Consider the following 23,579-nt stretch of genomic DNA (forward strand, 5'->3'; position numbering starts at 1 on the left):
CATGGCTTGGTTGAATTCTAATCTATCTTATTTCTTGATAACAGACCGCTGATAAGGATAACACACCGTTGCCATGAAAAACAGAGCGTTGCTATGGACGCAGGATTCTAACCGTAGAGACGGAACGGACTATTTTCTTTAGCGGAAGCAATACAATCGTTTTTAAATCAATAAACTCCTTTTTAAATCAATATTTTGTGTCAAATTATTGATTTATTTGGTAGGTAGCCATGTAATAAGCGGGATAATGTAGAGCGAGGCGGTTGTTAGCGAATACATACAACCCCTTCAGGCTGATTGAAGACCCCTCCGCTTCGCGTCGGGGTCCTGGGGCCGGTTTCACAAAGATAGACTTTGACTATGGCTTAGATATAGTAGATAGTCAGACTTCAGATAGACATTAAAATCAGACCGTTGCACAAAGCAACTATCTTAGGACTACACTGCAATGCATTCTGGGTAAAACAAGACACTTTTCAAAACAAAAAACATGGCGGATTGAGTAAGCGCATTCAACTGCTCAGTGCAGTTTACCCCAATGGAAAATATGTGTTTGTTGGAGGAATATAACAGTTACAAGGACATTTTATTTGGGAAATTTAGCGGAGACTGTAGTAACAAGAAGAAATGTTTAAATTATGAGCCATTTTCCCTTTTCTTTTGGCTGTTTGTAATGTAACTGATTGTTACTGCTGGTTGCCAAGGTAACATAGAGTCTTAGACCTAAGTTAGCCTGGGGGTAAGGTGTCTAATTTTTTTTGGTCTAAATTAAGTCAGTCTTTATTTTTGTGAAACAGTCTAACTTGCATTAGACTAGTCTATGAGCAAATTTGAGACTTTTCTAACACTATAGACCGGTCTAAAATAGCTTTGTGAAACTGGCCCCTGCTGATCAGCCTGTCGGGGTTGTATTCGCTATAACAACCGCCTCGCTCTACATTATCCCTTATTATCCCTCATTATCCCATATTTTCAGTCTGCAGTAACAAAATTAACGTATATGTGGGACATACAGTTGCGCCATATAGTATCTTTATTATGCTACAGATGTCATAGATTGCAAACTGACAAAGTCTGTGTTCATAAATAGCATAGGCCTGTTCTTCAACATGCAGCTTGTGTATTGTGCATATTAAAAAGGTGCCATGAGGTCATATGACAACCATGTTGAATATTATTTTTGCTTGAAATGGAGAATAACTACTGTACTATTTTAAAAAAGCAGTGGTGAGAAGTTGGATAAAATCACCCATCGATCAACAAGCTAAACTTGTTGGAAAATTATGCAATGCAAATATTGCACAAGACATCCATGTGTTGTGAATGTGAGTGTTTAATAATCAACTGGTGGTTAATTACAAATAAAAAAAAAGTGATACAAAATACAAGCAGATAAAAACACCAAAGTTTTAACACCAAAAATTAAAGCAAAGATATACCATAGCCTTATTAGTTTTAATATACATAGTTGTACCATTTACATAAAGTAGTCTGTTTTATAGTCTACAAAGAATGTCCTTCTTCAGTCAGCTAAACTTAAGCTACTAACTTGGAATGTAGTCCAGTGGACTATGGACAGGAAGCGTCTTCAGAGGGTGATCTATTTCCTGCACTGACTCACTGCGCATTTCATTTAAGGATGTTTTCACTTCTGTGGTTCTGTCATATGGTAAAGAATGAAGGTTTATGGCTTGTTTTAGTGGTGTAACATGGCAACCACGTGTCACAATCACATGATCTGGCTCAGAAACCCTGGGAAACTGCCACAACTGTGTGTCCTCCTGCTGCCGGTGTGTCTTCATGTGGGCATTCCGACTTTTCACCTTCAAAAACACCCTATGAAAAGAGATATATCGTGAATCAGACCGCAACCACTGTGATTCATAACTGTATGAAGATGTTTCTGTTTTTGACTCAGGGCGCAAGCTTACTTTCCACACTCACTGCAGGGAAAGACGAGGGCTGAATCAGTATCTCCGCTGGTGGTGCTGTTGGAGGGAGAACTTCTCACAGAAGCCGAACCCAAAGACTGGGTCACCGTGGACGCTCTGTGTTCGGCTGGAGAGCTACAGAGCAGCCGGAGATTGTTCTGGTTCCACGTTTCTCCATTTGTCTGCTGGGAGAGAAATGGTAATAGTTTACCCAGAGACAAATGTTTACTTGTTCCAACCCCATGTTTCCTTAGAACAACAGTATAAGTTTTATTAAAACAATAAAAAGTAAAAAGGAGTCACTTGCGCTTCAGCCTGGTTGGTGCTCACGGAACAGGACACAAAAATCAGCAAGAGAGACCCAAGGACCAACTAGGACCAAGGAATGGGCCGGAGCACTCAACGTTTTAAATAATTTATTTAATGGTACAAAACGACTAACGTTTCGACGCCCATGCGCTTCATGACTCTGAAGAAGACGCATGGGCGTCGAAACGTTAGTCGTTTTGTACCATTAAATAAATTAAAACGTTGAGTGCTCCGGTCCATTCCTTGGTCCTAGTTGGTCCTTGGGTCTCTTTTATTAAAACAACCGTAATAAGTTGCAAAATGGACAACGCCATAAAAAAAGCATGCAACTCATGCACTATATACCAAATCATACACTATATTCCAAATCATACAATATCTTTGTCTGAGGGAAAGATTATATGTTGTATGGAGTACTTATAGATGGTGCTTTTATAGTGTTTTTGCAGCTTGACAGAAGTTGTATGGAAAAGACCCATTGTGAAAAAGAAGTGCACTTCAGCATACTTTTAAAAAGTCTACTTATTACAGACAATATACTTTAAAAGAATATGCCCAAGTGTAAACTGTATGTGAAGTTTTCAGAAATGTAATTGCGTAAAATTCTCCTTTTGTGCTCCACAGAATTGGTTTGGAACTACATAAAGGTGAGTAAATAATGACAGCATGTAATTTTAGATTGAATAATTGTCTAATCATTGTATGTTTTTTTTTTTTTTTTTTAAAGCAAATCCTAAAACTAAAATCAACTTGTATAGTTAGCAAAGAATTGTCTTCATTATTAGGAATATGCAACATTTGTTGCTGTATTGAACAGAATAGGTTATACTATATATAACACACATTTACATTTTATATAATGCAACAGACTGAACATTATCAACAAGGGAATTATATATCACTGAACAAGATGTAGGGGTGATTTCAGGTTGATTGGGACACATTTTGCCTTTGAGATGACTGGGAAAAAGTGTTCTGGGTGTTTTGAACATGTTTCTCTTTGGTTGCTAAGGTGTTCTGAGTGGTTGCTAGTAGGTATGCTAACGATTAAGTGACGATCAATTAATTTAATTGATAAAACTTATCAATGGGTCGATTAAGCAAGGTCATCATCAGAGCGTGTAGTTCCCTTTCAAGTCGGTCTCTCAACATTGCATGCTAATGCTATGGGGTATCCCTCTCCTTCCTTGAATACTGAAGCCTGATTGCATCACGGCAGTTAAAATTACTGGCCAATGGCGACTGAGAGTGCAAGCTATGGGTGAAGCCATTCACTTTATAGCTTAGTGCTCAGTGCCATTGCCTCAGAATATTTCTCTTCCTCTTTCACAAAGCAAGCATTGAATTCTTCTCGCCGTTGATCTCTTCTTTAAGAGGACAACACTTTCTCTCGCCTTATGTGTTTTCTGGCAGGAAGGTGATGTCCATCAAGGAATGTCGTGTGTGTGGTGGACCCATCGAGCTCCCCGACATGCATGATGCGTGTGTTTTCTACTTGGGCTGTGCCCATTTCTTTCTGCGAGAAAATGACAGTCAGGATCCTACGTGCCAGGGTTTCCACAGTCCCGAACTGTGCTCTGGCTGCCCCCTCGCCTCCACCTCCCGTAGTGGAAGGAGTGGAAGAGGCAGCCACGTGCATTAGGCCCCTGTGATATTTGCACGTCGACACAGCTCCAGCGTGTGCATCGATTGGGGTCTCCTGTGTCCTATTCTGAGACCAGCTTTCTCTCCTCTGATAAAGCCTGTAACCTGATCTCTTTTGGCACTGCAGGCGAGGATGATGACGATGGCGTCATGTCCACCACGGCCTCTGACTCGGGTGATTGGTCCTGTCAGGAGTTTGAGGCTCAACGCAGTGAGGTGACCGAGCTTCCAGCTGCGGTGGATGAGGAGCTGTTGAGGATTCTTTCAGAGACTATTAAAGACCTGGGCCTCAACTGGTCACCACCGGAACAGCCAGCAAGGTTTCTGCAGCAGGGTCACGAAGCTGGTGCCCACCCAGAGACCCGCTCTATTGTCCCCGGAAGTCCAAAAGGAAATCTTGCGGGCTTGCTGCTCCCCCTATTCGAGAGGGGTCAAGATCCGGAGGCTTCCAGGAAGCTGCAATCGGCCACTGACCTTGATATTGATATGTCAGTATCACCCTTCTAAAAGAAAGCGTCACACTGTCGCCAATGGGAAGCGAGCCACCTCAGTCACATCACAGAGCGCTATACAACCTCTCTCTCACTGCGCCAGTGCATAGCGTGTGCTTACGGAGGTGTCCGAGTGGGTGATAAACGCCATCAAAAGCAGTTATACGCTTCAGTTTGCATGCAGAATGAGATTTACGTTTGAGGGCACTGCGTATCAGTTCAAAGTCCTCCCCTTCGGGCTGGCTTTGGCTTTGAAGGCATTTACAAAGTGTGCGAGCACGTACCTTCTTTGCTCAACTCTCTTGCACCATTCATACCAGGAAAATTGGTTTCTCTTTCAGAGGTTGCTGGGATTGATGGAGTTGTGTGCCAGCTTGTACTCCTGCATATGAAACCACTTAAGCTCTGGTTAAAAGTTTGTGTGCTACGCACTGCCTGGCAAAGAGGCCAGATGCGCATTTTGGTGACTCGTGGCTGTATGAGCACGCTAACCCGACGGTGGTGTCTTGCATCAATCACCAAGAGGGTATTCACTCTCACCCACTGGCGGAGTGTCTCCTTTTGTGGGCGGACGGGAATCTCCTATCGATGCGAGCAGTTTATGTCTCCAACCATCTGAATTGTGGCACGGACATGCTGCCCAGTGGTGGCACGGTCCAGGGAGAACGGAGACGGCTCCCCCGTGGCCAATTCCATTATGATTGATTGTGCTGCAACGTGTGCTGGATACTAACGCGGAAATTAGTATGTCCTTTATGCCCTGAGATGGAAGGTCTTCGTCTCATGGTGTAAATATAGAAATGAAGACCCAGGATTTCTACATTTCTACTTTTTGGATAACGGGTGCACACCATCCACTTTAAAGGTGTATGTGACTGCTATTTCTGCTTTCCATCTGCCCATTGATTGTCGTTCAGTGGGGAAGCACAATTTGGTAACATTTTTACACGCTCTGGCATGTGGGAAGAGAGTGGGTTACTTTCATGCTTTATCTACAGAACAGCTTGTCTGGAATTTGGGAAGGATGATTGTATAGTCAGACTGACACAAAGACATGGCTATGTGCCCATGGTGCTTTCCATGTCATTTAGGGCACAAGTTATAATGCCTCAAATGCTTGCTCCTCAGGGGACTGTGCCTGCGCCACGCCCCTTATGCCCCATTCACATTTTGCGTACTTATGTGGACAGATCTTAACAATTTAGGCTGTCAAAACAGCTGTTTGTCCGTTTTGGAGGGCGAAAGTTTCGAAACCGCCTTTGGATGTAATTGGATTGTGGAAACAATAGCATTGGCCTATGCTTCTGAGAATGAATCTTTCCTTTTGGAGTTTGCGCTCATTTTACTAAGAGTGTGGCTTCTTCATGGGCTTTGGCTAAAGGGATGTCGATTCAGGACATCTGTCTAGCGGCAGGTTGGTCTTCTCACCAACACTTTTGCTAGATTTTACAACCTCCCGTCTTTTGCACCGCATGTTTTGTCTGTGCAGTGAGGTGACAACTGATCTGGTATTGTTTGTCTGCATTGAACCTGGGCACACGCCCCGTGAGAGAGAGGTGGTTTTGACTAGGTCCGATACTCAGCTATGTTCTGTATTGGAGCATTTACTCTGTTAATAGTCAGTGCCCTGACTACTGAACTAGGGAGCTGATTAAAACAAACCCAAAGTGTATTAACGTCTTCAAGCCATGCAATGGATTAGGTAGGCTAGTCATTTAACCAAGGGTCTATAATACCATCCAAACAAGTGATTTTACTGAACGTTATAACTTCTTGGTTTGAGTGATGATCTTCCAGTGCTGTTTCAGCTGTGCGCTCCTATTCATGGTAAATCAAGACCCGCCTTGGCCGGGTTCGTCGTGGCCTGCCTACGCTTAGGATTATCGAGTGCACATCTTCCTCAACCTCTGAAGACTCGGGTATTTCTTCTGTGAATAGGTGCTTGTTAAATGCCCGTTCTGTGGCGAACAAGGCGCACATTCTGAATGGTCTGTTCATAAGGCAAAACTTGGAATTTCTATTACTGACAGAAACTTGGCAACATAACTCGGAATTTATTCATTTAAATGAGCTGTGTCCTGTTGGCTGCTCGTTTATTGGATCCCCGCGTCTGTCTGGCCGCGGTGGAGGACTTGCCATAGTATGGAGAAATAGCTACCCCTGTCAGCTAGTGAGCGTGGAAACTTTTTCCTCTTTTGAACTGCAAATCACTAAAGTTGGTCGGATAAAGCCGTTCTTTTGCATCCTCATTTATCGTCCTCCTAGTCCTGCTGGGCAGTTTTTAACAGAGTTTACGGACTTTGTCATCTGTTATTAATTTTGAAAAGCTATTAATGGTTGGGGATTTTAACCTGCACACTGACGTTGCTGATAATCATGCCGCAAAAGATTTTCTTAGTATTACGGATTCACATAATCTAAAGCAGCATGTTCATGGACCCACACATACTGGTGGTCATACATTAGACCTTGTTTTCACACTAGGTTTGGATGTTAATGCAATATGTTGTGAGGATATGTTGATTAGTGACCATAAGTGTATCTTTTTTAATCTTTCAGCCATCGCTGACCCCCCTTGTCAGAAACGTCTGACACAATCGCGCATTACTCAAACAACTGTTGAGCAATTTATCTCTCGGTTTGACTGTGATCTTAATTTTATGGGTTGTAGCAAAGATGTTGAGCTCTTAATTCAATCTTTTAACAATTTCTGCTCTTCTGGGTTGGATGAAGTGGCTCCTTTAAAGATAAAAACTAAGCCCATCTGTAACACCTCGCCTTGGACGGACGATGTGCGTTGTCTGAGGAGGAGGTGCCGTACGACTGAACGTCTGTGGAAATCCACCAGGCTTGAAGTGCACCGTATGTATCTTAAAGAACTTATGCAGGATTTTAATAATTTAGTGGCGAAATCTAGGGCTGCTTATTTTTTATAATTTAATCTCTTCATCTAATCGAAACCCTAAGGTTTTATTTGATACCATACATAATATTTTATCTCCTCCTGCCACCGTGACAACAATATGTTCTCAAAACGATTGTGATAGGCTGCTGGCATTTTTTGTTGATAAGGTGCAGTCTATTAGATCAAATATTCTGCATGGACCTCACTTTCTTGTAGACTGTATTCGCCCACCTAGGCCTATTACCATTGAGTCTTTTAAACCAATCAGCCTTCTTGATCTGCTAAATTTGACTAATAAAATGAATATGTCCTCTTGCCCACAGGATATAATACCATCTTCATTATTCTCAAAAGCACTTCCTGCCATTGGCCCTAGTATAGTAGCTATTGTCAATTCCTCACTGGCCACAGGCTGTGTCCCATCCTATTTTAAACATGCCACTATTCAAACTATAATAAAAAAGCCTAATTTGGACCCAACAGTTTTGAAGAACTATCGGCCAATTTCAACGTTGCCTCGAAAAAGTTGTGGCTTATCAACTTACAGCTGTTTTAGAGAATTTGGAGTTCTATGACACATTTCAGTCAGGTTTTAGGAAGAGACACTCTACTGAGACTGCCTTGGTGAGAGTCTATAATGACCTTCATATGGCTTCGGACGCAGGTCTATGTTCAGTGTTGGTACTTCTAGACCTTAGTTCTGCCTTTGAAACTGTGGACCACCATGATTAGGAGATTACGTGAATGGGTGGGCGTATCGGGAGTGGCCCTAGATTGGTTTACCTCATATCTCTCAGACAGAAGTTTTGATGTCTATATTGGTGATTCCCACTCTGCATCATCACCCCTGTTTTGTGGTGTTCCACAGGGTTCAGTGTTGGGTCCAATATTGTTTATTTTATACTTGCTGCCTTTGGGTCAGATTATTTGTGATTTTAACATTTCTTATCACTTTTACGCAGATGACATTCAGCTTCATTGTACATTCCGGCAAAATGAGTCATCCAAACTTGCAAGGCTCTTACATTGTATAGATGCCATAAACAGCTGGATGGCTGAAAGTTTTTTGCAGCTGAACCCCGATAAGACGGAGGTTTTAATTGTAGCGCCAGACAGCGCTATCCCTCTGATCATGCAGAACATTGGACCTTTGTCATCTGCGGTCCGGCCTAGTTTAAGGAACCTTGGGGTGACATTTGATAAATCTCTATCTTTTGAAACCCACAAAAAAACACTGACCAAATCCTGTTTTTTCCACTTATGTAATATTAGTAAATTGAGGTCTGTGGTCTCTCATTCAGAACTGGAGATGCTCATTCATGCCTTCATTTCCTCCTGTATTGATTATTGTTACTCACTTTTCTCCTTACTTAACAAATCTGTTCTTCATCGACTGCAATCTATTCAAAATTCTGCTGCTAGGTTACTCACTAGATCAAATAGGCGCACCCATATCACCCCGATACTTTGCTCCCTTCACTGGCTTCCTGTAATTTACAGGATCCAATTCAAAATTTTAACCATAACCTATAGGGCTTTACATGGCCAGGCCCCTGCTTATCTTGCTGACATAATTCATCTTCATACCCCTCTCAGGTCTAATAACCAAAATTGTTTAAAGACGTGGGGATAGAGCCTTCGCCGCTATGGCACCCAGACTATGGAATGCTTTGCCAACCAGTATTAGGTTTGCTGATAATTTGGACAGTTTTAGGGGACAAGTGAAGACTCATTTGTTTAGGTTAGCTTTTGGGTAATCTCTGTCCTTTATATATTGATAATTGTATCCATTTTATTTTATTTCTTTTAGTTTGTTCTTTATTATGTTTTATTGTCTATTGTAAAGCGCTTGTGACCTAGTCTGTGAAAGGCGCTGTATAAATGTATAAATAAATTTTACTTTCTTACTTACTTCCCCTGCTTCGGATTTAAGAAGTTAAGGTTATTGAATAATCGATTACTTGATCGTTAATTTAAATGTAAATTGACGTCCCTAGCTGCTAGGTGATTGCTACACAATAACACGAATTAGATTATACACAGGACATATACTGTAGATGAGTGAGTGCATGAAATGTCACAGAATGCAGAGGCAGAATACAGCATGTTTTAGAGAAAGGTGTGAGGTAAATGACAGGAAGTGGAGAAAGCACCTAGAGGTTTCAGTATGTACACAGATACTCACAGAGTTTGACACTTCACAGACAAACACAGCGCTGGAGTTTTCTGATATTTTGCTGTTGGATTCTTTGTTCGGTTGTGCAGTGTTGTTTATCGCCCAGTCTCCCTAATGAAATAAATATAGGCTATGCATTAAAAATATTTATTACCACAGATCATTCCAATTCAAATCAAATTAACAGTCAGTTTGATATAAGCAAATGACTGTAGTGGCATTTCCCATTTAAGTCTTTTAACACTCTATGAATGTAGTACTTTGACTACAGAAAGTATGTATACACCTTAATCACCCTTAAAAATGTCTGAATGTTTTTGAATAAGATAACATATCAAAGCGTCTGCACTTTTAAATTTTCTATAAGTTCATCTTAAGTGTTTAAGCACTGAATCTTAGGTCACTGCTTTTGCCCCCCAGAGGAGTATTACCAGTTAACCGCGCTGTAACTCACCCGCTGGTCTTGAACAGGAGTAGCCAGAGCTGTACTGATTCTCGTACCCAGACGCAAACGTTTTTTCCACGTGTAATAGTACTCGACACACTGAGACACTGACTTTGTCTTGACCTAAATAAATAAAAAACATTCCTACAGTCACCAAACCAAATTAATGCTAATGTATTTACAGAAAACAAAAGTTTACTATTTATTGCATGACTGCAACTACCATTTTCTGGACGAGATAGAAGTCTTTGTGATGATTTAAAAGTGCTTTGTTCAGCTGCCGTTTCTCCTGAAGTGTCCACCTGTCTGATCCTAGTTGATGACAATAGAAGAAATACTGTAATGTGATGCATTTAGTATTTTAAGTCTCTTTACTTAATTAATAATCGTATTATACTTCGCCAGGAAGGATTTCTTGCATATGAGGATAGCACAGTAAAAAGAAAGACAAAATTAATGTCTCTTTTTATTTTGGGGTACAAAATCTTCTGAAGAATCACGCACCTGCGTAATGATAGTCTATTTTGAGGCTGGATGTGTTTAGCGTTGACAGGAGAAGCTTTTCCAGGGTGTTCTGGAAAATAATAGTTATTTTAAGGCTTTTTAGACAAGTTTTAGTGTCAGGAAGTGATTATAAGAAATATAATTACCATAATATCTCCTCTGCACTCAAAAAGACAGTGAAGGACATATTCTGTGTTTGCTCCACCACCGGGCAGTACACTAGAGCAAGCCATTTTCAGAAGATTTTCCACTAAAAGCCGGGGAAAAAATCAATGGTAGTCAGATTTTATTTTTATTTTTTCTAACTGTGGACAAAAAACTTTATTACTTTGTGAATTTTATGTTCTGCTTTGCATTGTTCATAAGAATGCCCGCTCTGCATTGTAAAATCACTGTAGTTGCAGCATTCTTTAAGCACAAAAGTGAAATACTTGTGTGTTTTTAGTTACCTTTCTGCTGGTTATCAGGGGTATCCAGGTCTTTGGTGGGCAACCACAGAAGAACAGCATTATGGGTATCTTCCTCTATGAGGGCTTTACTCTTAATGTTTGGGATCGTTGCTTGAAATTCTTTACCAACATTAATGTGACTGTAGAGAACATGTAAGAACTGTTTATTTACTGGTTATTTTAATCTGACATTATTAAAATGTAATAAATAAAGCAAGCAGTTGCGAAAATAAGTTGCAGTTACACATTGTTGAGCTTAAAGGTGAAGTGTCTAATGTTTTTGATCTTATTATGGTATGTATACCTTAAATCATGCAACTTGAGGAGGTGGGATATTACTTTTCTAAGTTTTTTTTCCCCATCTGGCAGACCTGATGAAAAAAAATATGAAATGGGAGGGGAAAAACTATTTCAGTGCTTCTGCATTCGCGTGAAAAACCATTTTGTTCTCTTTTTCTTTTTTTTCTTTTTTTTTTTTTTTTTTGCGAGCAAATGCAAAGTTTCTGGGTCGAAGTTTTGGGAGTGAACACAAAAGCATTGAAATATAATTTCTCTCATTTCATACTTTTCCATCACCATGTGCCCATCTTTTCATAAAGAAGAGATTACCACTGAGACTTGAGGATGAACTCTGGGTATTTGTTGGGCCAGTAAAAAAAAACTACCTAGCAACACCATAGCAATCGTATAGCAACGCCCTGGCAACCACCCACAACACCAAGCATCATGGCAGCAGCTTTTCAAAGGTAAAACATTTTATTTGTTGCCATTAGTGGGATTGAATTTAAAACCATATTATCTTTACGTAAAAACAACTACTTACGGAGTTACATTAATTGCTTTTTCCCTTGAAGTCTCACCACAGTCATCCTTAACACCTGTTAGTTATAGATAAAGATGGATAATGCTTATTATAAAGATTAAAATACAGGTACTGTAACAAGCATTCACCATGCATCTAAAATAAAGGCCCGTTCACACCAAGGATGATAACTAAAACGAAAGCAGGATAGATTCTGATTGGTTGTCAATGTTTTTATTGTTCGTCTGCTGGAAATAATAGTTCTGAAAATTATTCCAAAGACATCGTGCCATTTTTGTTAGTTGAGGTGTGGACTCTGCTATACTTTTACATTTTTTAGGATGATTTTTAGAATTATATCTTTATTTCCATAGTTATTGTCCTTAGTGTGAACAGGCCAGGATTCAGTAAAAAATAACTCTTTAATCTTTGTTATTGTCATAAAATCTAGAGATATAATAATCTTCACTACCGTCTGCAGAAGACTCGACCCCGCTGCTCTTTCCTCTTCCGCTGACAGCACTGAAGAGGCCCGAGCCCGGGCGTATGGGGCTAAGCATTGGTGGAGGAGTGTACGGCACGTCGTCCCCCATGCTGCTTGCTGTCCTCAGCTGACTGCGGAAGAGCACAGCGCCTCGGGACTCCTGACCGGCACTGGGCGGAGGAATCATCAATGGGACCAGACAGTGGCGGTATCTCTTTTTTACCTGCTTTGGTGCACACTCTTCATCCGAGACGGATCTCTTTATCTAGAATGCGTAAAGAGAAATCAGAGATTAAATAAGTTCATTTGATAATACTGAAGCTATGAAAAACATTGTTTGAGTAATTTTTAAGTAACCAAATGAAGTAGTTTTAAAGTGATTTTACATGGTTTCATGACAGGATTGAATTTATTCAATTATAGATTTTTTTTTTTTGTCATATCACAGAATTATACTATATAGCTAGTGAACTGTTTGCAAACAGTAGCACATACAGTATTAGCATGCTAAATGTTAAGTCTTCTCTTCAAATAAAGCGGTAAAAATATATGTATGTACCAGTCTTCAGCCTAAGCAAAAGCTCTACTCTTCCTCACAACGTAATGTGTAATTATTCTAACTGACAACATTGTTCCTTGGAAAGCATACTGGAACTACACTTTCAGTTATTTCAAAAATCATTTTCAAGTACTTGATGTTTACATTTGTCCCACATTATTTGTTCTAGTACATTGCACATTTTAGAGAATAGCAATAACTAAAAGCAAAAAAGTCAAGTTTAGAAGAGAATTTTTTTTGTGTGTAGATCACAAATCATATGATTGAAAAGAAATTTTTTCAGAGTTGAATTGGATGTAGAGGCAGTTTTTTTTTGTTTTTTTTTTGTATGAAGTACTGTAGTGTTTATTAATAAATTATTTATCATTATTATTTTAAAATGCATGTGCCCTTGTAATCTTTAATCAAAACGCAACCTGTCACTCAGATGATTCAACCATCCAATCAATTCTCAACGGACAAAATTAAGTCCCGCCCTCCTTTTTTTTGTCTGAGAGGTTTCACCCGAATATACAGTATTTCACAATAGAGAAGGAGAGATTTTCATAATGTCAGTTTCATGCCGACTTTAAATAGCCAACCCAATCTCACAAGAAAATGTAACTATTTTACAAGCTGGTGATTTCGTATAAATTTGTACGATCAAAAACAAAACAAAACAAAAAGCATAAAGGTCCACCCCTAAACATACGTCAGTGGGGTGTATGCAGATCATTCAAAAATGAACAAATGAGATTGTACAAATTTATAAGTTTAGCCTCCAATTTGTCAAAACATCAAATATGTTTTGTGAAATAGAACATTTGCTAATGCAAATCTGGTGGCAGAAGGCATTAGGTAGAGGGTCATTTTTGTTTTAGGGAATATTCAAATGGACACATTTGTACAGACTCCTAAATGCAAGATGCATCATCAATATTTTTGAGAGAATGCACATTCTAAATGCATGTATTGCTAAAAGTAAATTGTCAAAAATGTGTCCGCTTCAATATAGATAGCCTAGAAGCTACTGTAACAGACTAACAGCTACAAAACTCCAATTTAGATTTTATTTTTTATAAAGTTTTTGAAGATTTGTGAGAAACTAAATATTTGAAGCATGAATCATGTTTTTTTCTATTTCTAATTGTGAGCATCGTCAGTCTTATTCTCAGAAAGCTGAAGTGATGTTCAAGATCAGCAGTGGCTAAAAATAAATATTAATGCCAGAAACTCACACAGGAAGGGTGGTTTTGTACAGACGCGAGGGGTGACTGTGCGCCACACTTAATTAAACCACTTTGATCATCTTTCTGCTGGCACAGAAGGTTGAGCATAAGTTTGGTTGGGGTCTGGTAATCCTTGACGGGTACTGACACGGGTAAGATGATGGGGTTGGTTTGAGCAACCTCAGTAGACAGATGAATGTGCCCGTCTTTCTGTTAAAATAAAGAAACTTGAATCAGTGGGGCAAATCAGCATGCCGTATTTCATGCAAACCTCTGTCTTTTACTCAAACAACTCCATAGATGATCAAAATGAGTGTGGTTCGTACCATTTTGATGGATGTGGGGTGTGTTCGCAGTCCTCCATGTGAGCGCATGTGGCCATTCAGTGCCGGAAGACTTTTGAACTCCCTCTGACATACGGTGCATCTCATCTTTGTATGAGATCCCTCCTCTCTCGACAACCCAGGTTCTGCTCTACAGAAATCCAAATCCACATACTATATTATACAGTAGTCAACATTTGAAGTGGATCAAAAAAGTTGATCAAAGTTGTCCTAAAACAAGAACGGGTATTGCTCAAAGTTCATGAATAACTTTGAAAGGTTTTCATCCATTTCAAATGTTGACTACTGTATAATATATAAATAATGCAAGTTATTTTTCCTTGCCACAGTTGCCTTTGGTTTGCACCCTTACTGTAGGGGCTAAAGGTATTAATAATACCTTTACCTTTATGTACAATGTATTGTGTAAGTATTATGCCATGACTGCTTTACTATGTTAAACTGCTTTGGAGTGGGCGATATTATCAGATTTTTTTTTATCCTGTCATTTATATGCATCACTTAACTGTGTCAATGATAAACATCACCAAATAATAATTAGGCTTGTCACTACACCAAATTGTTATAAATTATTTTAGCCCAACCTTACCGCATAACCCAAGCCGTTATGCGGTATATTCTTTAGCAAATCTTCACTGCCTGATTTATAATATTACAAAATGTAAACTATATTATCGTCCAGCTCTAATCTGCTAATTGCAAATATATTAAGATATGAGAAACATAGCATATCATGATTTTCTGTAAAGCTGCTTCGAAACAATGGGTATTGTTAAAAGCACTATAAAAATAATTTTGACTTGACTAAATTGATAAAGTAGGGTTATGGTTAGAGTCAAACCTGAAATGAGGTGAAATAGCCTCATCTTGAATATCTGGTGAAGATGCCTGCAAGACATTTTTGAGAAACCTTTAACGTAAATAAAAATGAGTTGCTAATGAAGTATTAAAATAAAAAATACAGTACCTGTGACCACTGAGGCGCATGTGCGGTGAGATGATGAAAAATATCTCCTCTCATAGTCGCCTGTGGAAGAGCTTTACAGACCCCTGAACTCTTGCTCTGATAAAGAGGACTGCAAAGATCTTCACTTCTTTGAGGGAAGTTGAAACCAGATTGATCTTCTTTGGGACTTGAAAACACAGGTGTGCTGGGCGCGGAGTGATCACTAAACATGTTGTTTTGCTTTGCAGGGATTGATTGATCTTGGGACTGAAGGGTGAGGTAAGGATTGCCAGGTTGGGAAAGTGAACGAAGATGCTGTTGGTCCTGGTAATGGAAGATCTGCTGTTCAGGGACTTTAAAGTCTTGACGGTGGCCGTAGGTTGGTGATTGAGCAGGTTCATGGCTCTCTAGAGAGTCATTGTGATTTTTATGTGCAAATATCCCTCTTTGTTGTTGATTCAAGGCCATTGGATATGACATCGGGTGGCTTTGATAACCGTGCTGATGATGCCAAGGGCTTTGTGGCTTATGGAGAGTCCTGTTTACCTGCTCCATGTTGTTCACTTTCTGTTTGTGTTGCTGGTATCCATAGTGAAACTGCTGGTGGTTTTGGTAAAGGCCGTGCAGTGAATGTTGGCTCTCTGACATATGGAAGCCGGACTGTTCACATAACATTTGCGTTTGGCCTTGGATGACCATCGTGTTAAAAATGGGAGACTCCAAGGATTGCCTGTCCGATCCTTCTGGAAGACTTTGAGGTAAGTGCAAACCCCCTGAAATGTGGTTTTCTGAGTGCTTATCATCTGTTCTGTTACTATCAACAAAGAGAGGGTGAATATTTTTTGTAGGGAAGGCCTGCGAGAATGAGTCCAGCCTTTGAGGATGAGAAGCACTGCCGTTGTCTTTGCAAGTCAGTGATGTGTTGTTCTGAGACGTGATGTTAAACGGGTAGATTCGATTAGTCTCTGCTAGTTCTTCATGAGAAGAAGATCCCCATGATGACCTTCCAAACTGATCATATTCCCAGTTTCCGGCACTGTTTGGCATGTCAAGCATTGGAGAAAGTTCGTGTGCTGGAGTGCCAGGAGATGTTAGTTGCTCGTGGTTGAGTAGCGGAGACATTGGAGATGATTGGATCAAGCTTACGTTAGGTGCACCGTAGTGAGTTACTCCCAACGCACTTGGGCTGTGCTGGAACAAATAGGTCCTGTTGGTGTGGTTGTTGAACTGATTTGTCTCGTACAGGTTTTCTGTCATCTTTAGAGATATTAAAGTGCCACTTCTGTACTGTTAAACTAATGGTTTGAGGGGGATGTAATTACATGGAGGTTTGAATGTCACCATGAAACTTTTCCATCATTGGTTATTCCGTCAGCGGTTTTCAAAAATAGCATTTTCCTGTAAGGCAAGACAGAGCAACATCTTATATTTTTCAGTTTACAAAGACAGACATTTTTTTCTTGTAGGAAAGACCTGCAAGTTAATTGTGCACAATAAGATCAGAACCTGTTTTATACACACTACCATTCTAATGGTTTAGGTTAGTAATATATTTTTTTTATTTCTATTTTTATTCTGCAAGAATGCATTAAACTGATCAAAAGTGAGCCATACATTTATAATGTTTCTAGATGATCAAAGAGGGGAAAAAGATTTCCACAGTTTCCACAAAAATATGAAGCGGCACAACTTTTTTTTCAACATTGGTGATAATGATAAATGTTTCTTAAGCAGCAAATCGGCATATTAGAATGATTTCTGAAGGATCATGTGACACTGAAGACTGGAGTAATGATGCTGAAAATTCAGCTTTTTAAAAATATATTCAAATAGAAAAGTTGAAATGTCATAATATTTCACAATATCACAGTTTTTTGTAGCCTTGTTTATATAAATGCAGTCTTGGTGAGCAGAGGAGACTTTACTGTAGTGCACATTTTAATTTCATGTCGACTTTAATATATGTTGTTCACAGTTTATTTCCATTTTATTTTTTCAAACACTTGTCAAAGTCTAGATCGTGTTTGAGATTAATTTGTTCATTTTTCATACCGACAGGAATCTGTCTTTAGCAAACTAATAATATCTTATTTTTCCACCCACAACAGATACAGTAAATTCACACCATGACTCAGTCTGAGGCTTCCTCTTACATCTAGAATATGAAGTATAGACACCATCTTATCACTTCCTGTCACATGGTCTTCTCAGAATATAGGACGACAGTTTGATCTGTATCTAAGAGCTCTTTGAAAGATGCTGCTGTCCTAAAAAAATTATTTTTGGTGTACAAACATTTTCACATAAATTCAGTGAATTTAATCTCTCATGGCAAAACTGGCTTAAAAATGTACTTGCCTCTACTTATTAAAAAAAAAAATTCTACCTCTAAAGTATTATCAATCTGTGGTTTGTCTTACAAAACGATGTCTGCAAATGTACAGAATAATGCGTATACTTTTACCCATGTGTGGTTTGAGAGAGACCAAGTGTTGTGTGTCGTTTAAAGAAAGTGTGCTAACAGATCATTCGTTCAACTCTCTGAATCAGATTAACACAGCATCTGAGTGTCAAAAGGCTCAAGTGTGCACTGTGGTTTTGAAAGTTTCCATCTTCACTTTACTCTGAGTGCGTGAAGCCGTCAGACTCTGACCAGTGAGTGGAACAAGGCGACTGTTAGACCTTTTGAAGTAAACTTAAAAGTGACAATGTGTGTGTACAGACAAACAAAACTAAAAGATCTGTACTTTCTCGAAAAAATACACTACTGAGGCACAACATCATCTCAACCCTGTCTATTTGAAAAGTTAGCACCAATTGAAGGCTTGTTTTTTTTCTGTCGGCCCTGTTTTTTTCTTCTTCTTGGTTTAACAAGCTTTGTTGTATGACCGTGTACATTATTAACTGTTTTTGGAATTCAGTAGTTGTGCATCACACATTTACTGAGACATAGCTGTAGTTACAACAATTGGTGTAATATGTGTAAAAATTATTCTTTATTTTTTTTATTTATTTTTTTCTCCAAACTGCTCGGGTGGAATATTGGAATTCATGAAGATGATAAATTCTATATTTTAAATCTATTATTTTTAAGAAATAAATTATTATTGTAGTTCAAAGGTGACGAATGTTATAGATTTCTAAGCATTATAGGTCACTTTTCAGTTTGATCCTCTGCATAATTAGTAAAATCGCATCAACTCTTGTGCGCCTCAAGCAAAAAATAAATGACAAAATATCTATTTTTATGACTGTTAATCTCAACATTAGCTGAGTAACTTGAGTTGTGTCTCAAAGGTCACATCTCAAGTTTAATTTATACTTCTAGCTAAACTTTATCTATTCTTGAGGTAAACCCACTTCACCTAGTGCTCACAATAGTACAGTCGACTATTAAATCGCTGTATGTGTGTTTTCAATTACAAGCATTTTTAGAAACTGCTACTCAAATATTTGACTCAACATATGTTAGACTGTGTTGAGCTCTTAACCATATCTGTGCATACAGTATAACACAATCAAAGTTTGCAACACCGATCCGCAACCCAACTGAGGTCAATGCATGCAAGTATTACATTATGCACTGACTGTATTACTGATCTGTTCATTGACTGTAAACAGAATGTCACAATTACTCAGTAACGTATAATTATAAAGTAAATAAATGTACTTACTGTAGGGTTTGGTTTAGGTTAAGTTGCATGTAATTATGCATAATTTATAGTCATTACTGTTACACTTTATTTTACAGTATGTGTACTTCGTGTACTTGGTGTACTGGTTATATAAGGTAACTACACGGGTTAGGTTTAGGGGTAGGTTCAGGGTTAGTACCTAATTATAACCCAGTTATTGTACGTACATGTGTAGTATGTACATGCGGTCGGAACAGGACTGTAAAATAAAGCGCTACCGTTATTACTATAAACTGCTTGTAACATATTTAACAATGACACTGTAAAATAGTGTTTACCCACTTTTTTTTTTTTTCAGTTTGTTATTTGCATTTAAAATCGTCTTGAGCTGTTTGGGCATCTTTAGAAGATGCACATGCTGCGTGCATTTGTGATAAAAAGTGATCATGCTTACCTCACTCGTTTCTTTATGTCCGTAATGCACTTTTTTAGTACATCAAAATGACCCATCAAGATGCAGTGAATACCATAAAATGCAAAACCATATCATAACAAACATAGACGAGGTCGGCACTACGCACAAAAAAAAAACCTCTGAATAACTCAAAAGCACTTCTGAAAATGGGAAGTAAGTTCAGTTCATACTGCTGACTAATGAATTGTGCTTGTGTCCTCTTATAGCTGCAGCAAATGTCTAAAGGCCTGAGTTGGGTTCAAGGAAGTTCAGGAAATGTCATCTTTCTCTTTAAGCTCAGAGACTTCCGGGGTTATAACCACAAGCTATTTTCTCAACCTGCTTTTATTTGTCTCATAGCTTCATCTGTAAAATGGAGGAGGATAAAAAGTGGGCTTTCCGATGGAAAATGGTGCATAGAAAGCTATATTAGAATCTGTACTGTCAGAATCAAAGTCTACAATGACAGTGTTGTTGTACATGGCATCCTACAATGTGCATCTTCTTTCAATCCAATCAAATGTAAATGTTGCCAATGTAAATTATGGTTGCATTATTCTTGTATCAGCTTAGCCACACTTTTTCATTCACACATTGAGAAAGGTCAGCGTTTCTGTGAATGTGTCCTGTGGTGAACGTGTACTGGCAGAGATTTGCTGCCATCAGCAGTTTCATAGTGAATAATGGTTTTTATGAGTTGATGGTCTCCTTTAATTAAGAGTTATGTGTGCTTTCAATATGAATAAATCATGCGTGTATAAGTGAATATGAATTTTACATCTATTTCCTTATGTTTATGCTTGCTTGTAGGCCTGTTGATGTCCAGCGAACAGAATAATTGCGGCACCGTCTTACTAATCTTCATCTCAAATCGGTAAGCTGACAATATACAATGCATATGATTATAAAATCTGTAGTTATACACCCACCACATCCCAAAAGTGAGTTTTAGTTGTATGTTATAGGAATCTCTTATTTATGTAAGGACGAGAGCCTTTTGTGTTATAAAAAAGGTTGTTGCATTGATTTCACTGTTAATTAAACGGACACTGACTGCGTTTGCGTGCATGAGAATTTTCAGATATTAATGAGAATCAGGTCATATTATGTGTATGTAACTGTCATGTAAATGCATCAACCCAATTACTATGAGCAAATGATGTGCTTTCAAACATGGTCCCTGATCAGATCACTATTTGCTACTATAAGTGTAATTAGTTCTAGGGTGTTTTCTGTCTTATGTTTTTCATTATATTTTATTTTAAAAGGACTTTATCGCGCAGCAACTAATGTTTTAAACATTTTCCACAAGATTTCACAAAATAGGCCCTATTTAATTTTTTTAAAAGCTGACTTTAGCTTTAAGAAATAATGAAATTGGTTCTGCAGTAGGGTTTCATCATCATCTTATCTGATCATAAAGTGGCACCTGTTAACCGAAACCTTCTATTTCCATCTGCAGTTAAATAGTTTAGGCAGTTTAGTGCAAATTAAAAGTTTAAATGTAGGAAAAAAGGTAATAGTAAACTGAAGGAATCAATAGATTGTGTAGTTTTATTTTAGACTGCTCTAATTTGAATGCTCTGTGATGCATCAGAATGGGCTAAGGTTGTTAAATTATATTTTTATGAACTGAAAGGAAATTTATATCAATATATTTTCACTCAGTGTCATAATCTGCTTCCATTTTGAGCTTCATTAAATATAGTGTTGAGTTTTGCAAAAACAAAAAGTACTTACCTTTTTTAGAAAGTAAAAGGACACATGATGAAGCTCTGAATAGTGTTCATTTGTCATCTTTCAGTCGAAGGATCCAGGATCACATGACACAGACACACACTGCCATCAGCTCCAAGAACTTTTTTTGTTTCCAAATAGCAGTTCAGTTTTAATGATCGTAAATCTACCAAATGTAAAGCTGCAATTCGGTGGACAGATCTGCAGTGAACATCAGTAGTGCCCTCTGCTGTAAAACGCACTTCCGCTTCAACATCCTCTAAACACACTTTCACTATGACACAATATGGCACACACACCAAACTTTAACATAAGAGTTTTTTTATTTATTTATTTGTTTGTTTGTTTAAAAAAAAGTATTCTTTTTTTTCTCTCCTTCTCAGCGAAAGCATAATAATAATATTAATAATAATAATAATAATAATTCATCCCACTGTAACAGAGTCAGAACACAACTTCAACACTAGACCTCTCCACTCCACCCAATAGATTCAGTTCTCAGTTCAGTCTGTCAGTCACACCTGCACCCACTCATCACAGCTCCCCTTTATAAGCAGTCACCTTCCAGTTCACCGCTGTGTGGTCTTGTTGTAAGGAACCGATTCATCAGTTCCTTACATCACTAAGCAGTGATGATACTATATAAATGCGGATGTTCTACAAGTCTTAAGTATATAGAAATAATAAACCAGTCTTTTAAACTCCTTGATTTCGCTTAACTTAAAATAAAATCTGAATGCACAAACTATTGTAAAATTTGTTTATACCTGTATCTCTCGACAAATGTTTTTGCTGGTATTAATAAAATGTTATTTAATAACAGTAGTCATAGTAAGCATATTTCCAGTACGTGCCGCAGGCTTGCATAGTATTTGCCAACTCACTTATCAGACTCCTCTATAATCCTCTGCAAACTTCAACAGTTGGTTGAACCAGCTCATTCGGGTCTTTTTGAGTCAGACGTGCTACTTTGGCTTGTGCTTCTTGCGTCAACAACCTGGAACTAAAGTTCGATTAATGAACCGGCTCGACTGGTTACTTCCTATGAACCGGATCAATAGAACGATTTGTTCAAGAACCAAACATCACTAGTATACTCACCTGAACGCTCATCTCTAAGATCTTCTTCAGTCATCTGTCTTCAGCCTTCACCAGTCATCTTCAGTCAATCAGCCCGCTTGCACCAGTCAGCCCCAGCAACAAACAGGACTGTTTATCATTCAGCTACGTTCTGACATTGTTCTATGCTCATAAGACTTACCTGCTTACTTCGCTTGATTCCTGAACGTTTATGTTAATAAGTATCCTGTTGAAGTTACCTGTTTTGTCTTCTTCTGTTGCTGACAAACGACCAGACCAATATGCAGCGGGGATTAGATTCAAACGACGTCAATCCCACAGCAGATTCATTTGCCGATCTAGTGCAAGCGCTATGTCTATCACTGCAACCACTCGTCACCACTTCTTCTACATCTACCTCTGCCAGTCTCATGGCCCGTCCAGCCACATTCACAGGCGAGAAGTGCAGCGGGTTTCTGATACATTGCTCATTCTACTTTGAGATTCAAGCTCAATGTTTCGCTACTGATCAAGCGAAAATCACGCATATCTCACTATTATATATAATAGTGTATATATATATTATATATATATATAATTAATAATTAATCATACTGGTTATGATCAATTATTACCTACACATTTTAAATCGCCCTAAAAGGGAATACATTGCCCATGTATTTGTATCTAGACAATTAACTACAATGAATTATAATCAAAATTATAATCAATTATGAATATAAAGATCATAGATCAAATTTCAGAATAACCTTTAACAGAATTAATTTCACATTGAATCATCCGTTCGTCCACCGAACCGACCATACGATCTTCTTATCAACTCTCAAGAAGGATTATTCTTCTTATAAACTCTTAAGATAGGTTATTCTTCTGGTCACGAAGAATAACTTTCTGTTCTATAAGATCACTAACTAAAGTACTGAAGCTTGTAGCTTAAGGTCACACATTTAAGAGACTTTGTTCGGTGAGCAGCAGACAGTGACAATCAAGCGTGTAAGGGTTTTTACTAAATTAAACTATAAAAACATACGACTACATTTAAATAGAATATATATGAACAGAATAAAGAAAGAAAGAAAGAAAGAAAGAAAGAAAGAAAGAAAGAAAGAAAGAAAGAAAGAAAGAAAGAAAGAAAGAAAGAAAGAAAGAAAGAAAGAAAGAAAGAAAGAAAGAAAGAAAGAAAGAAAGAAAGAAAGAAAGAAAGAAAGAAAGAAAGAAAGAAAGAACGAAAGAAAGAAAGAGAACGAAAGAAAGAAAGAGAACGAAAGAAAGAAAGAGAACGAAAGAAAGAAAGAGAACGAAAGAAAGAAAGAGAACGAAAGAAAGAAAGAGAACGAAAGAAAGAAAGAGAACGAAAGAAAGAAAGAGAACGAAAGAAAGAAAGAGAACGAAAGAAAGAAAGAGAACGAAAGAAAGAAAGAGAAAGAAAGAAAGAAAGAGAAAAAGAAAGAAAGAAAGAGAAAGAAAGAAAGAAAG

At 38.3% G+C, this 23,579-nt stretch overlaps 1 protein-coding gene across 4 annotated transcripts; it reads right to left on the reverse strand.

The window, feature by feature from the left end:
- Positions 1-1,315: 1,315 nt before the first annotated feature.
- On the reverse strand, positions 1,316-21,263 carry LOC308707399 (transcriptional-regulating factor 1). Of its 4 annotated transcripts, none has more exons than XM_081393873.1 (15): positions 21,027-21,263; positions 15,219-16,595; positions 15,093-15,139; positions 14,234-14,381; positions 13,917-14,117; positions 12,129-12,405; positions 11,678-11,732; positions 10,855-10,994; positions 10,552-10,655; positions 10,406-10,475; positions 10,125-10,213; positions 9,911-10,024; positions 9,466-9,567; positions 1,932-2,116; positions 1,316-1,836 (listed from the first exon to the last, which is right to left on the reverse strand). In XM_081393873.1, exons 2-15 carry the CDS (start codon positions 16,452-16,454, stop codon positions 1,545-1,547), a joined length of 3,060 nt encoding a protein of 1,019 aa, XP_081249999.1. In that variant the 5' UTR covers positions 16,455-16,595; positions 21,027-21,263; the 3' UTR covers positions 1,316-1,544. The 4 variants fall into 4 exon arrangements, with proteins under 4 accessions (XP_081249999.1, XP_081249998.1, XP_081250001.1 ...); XM_081393872.1 differs by lacking the exon at positions 21,027-21,263 and adding an exon at positions 19,287-19,536; XM_081393875.1 differs by lacking the exon at positions 21,027-21,263 and adding an exon at positions 19,287-19,528 and having other exon boundaries at positions 1,932-2,113.
- Positions 21,264-23,579: the final 2,316 nt, after the last annotated feature.

This window comes from Scardinius erythrophthalmus (genome assembly GCF_964197995.2).
Source record: "Scardinius erythrophthalmus genome assembly, chromosome: 19".
NCBI lineage: Eukaryota > Metazoa > Chordata > Actinopteri > Cypriniformes > Leuciscidae > Scardinius > Scardinius erythrophthalmus.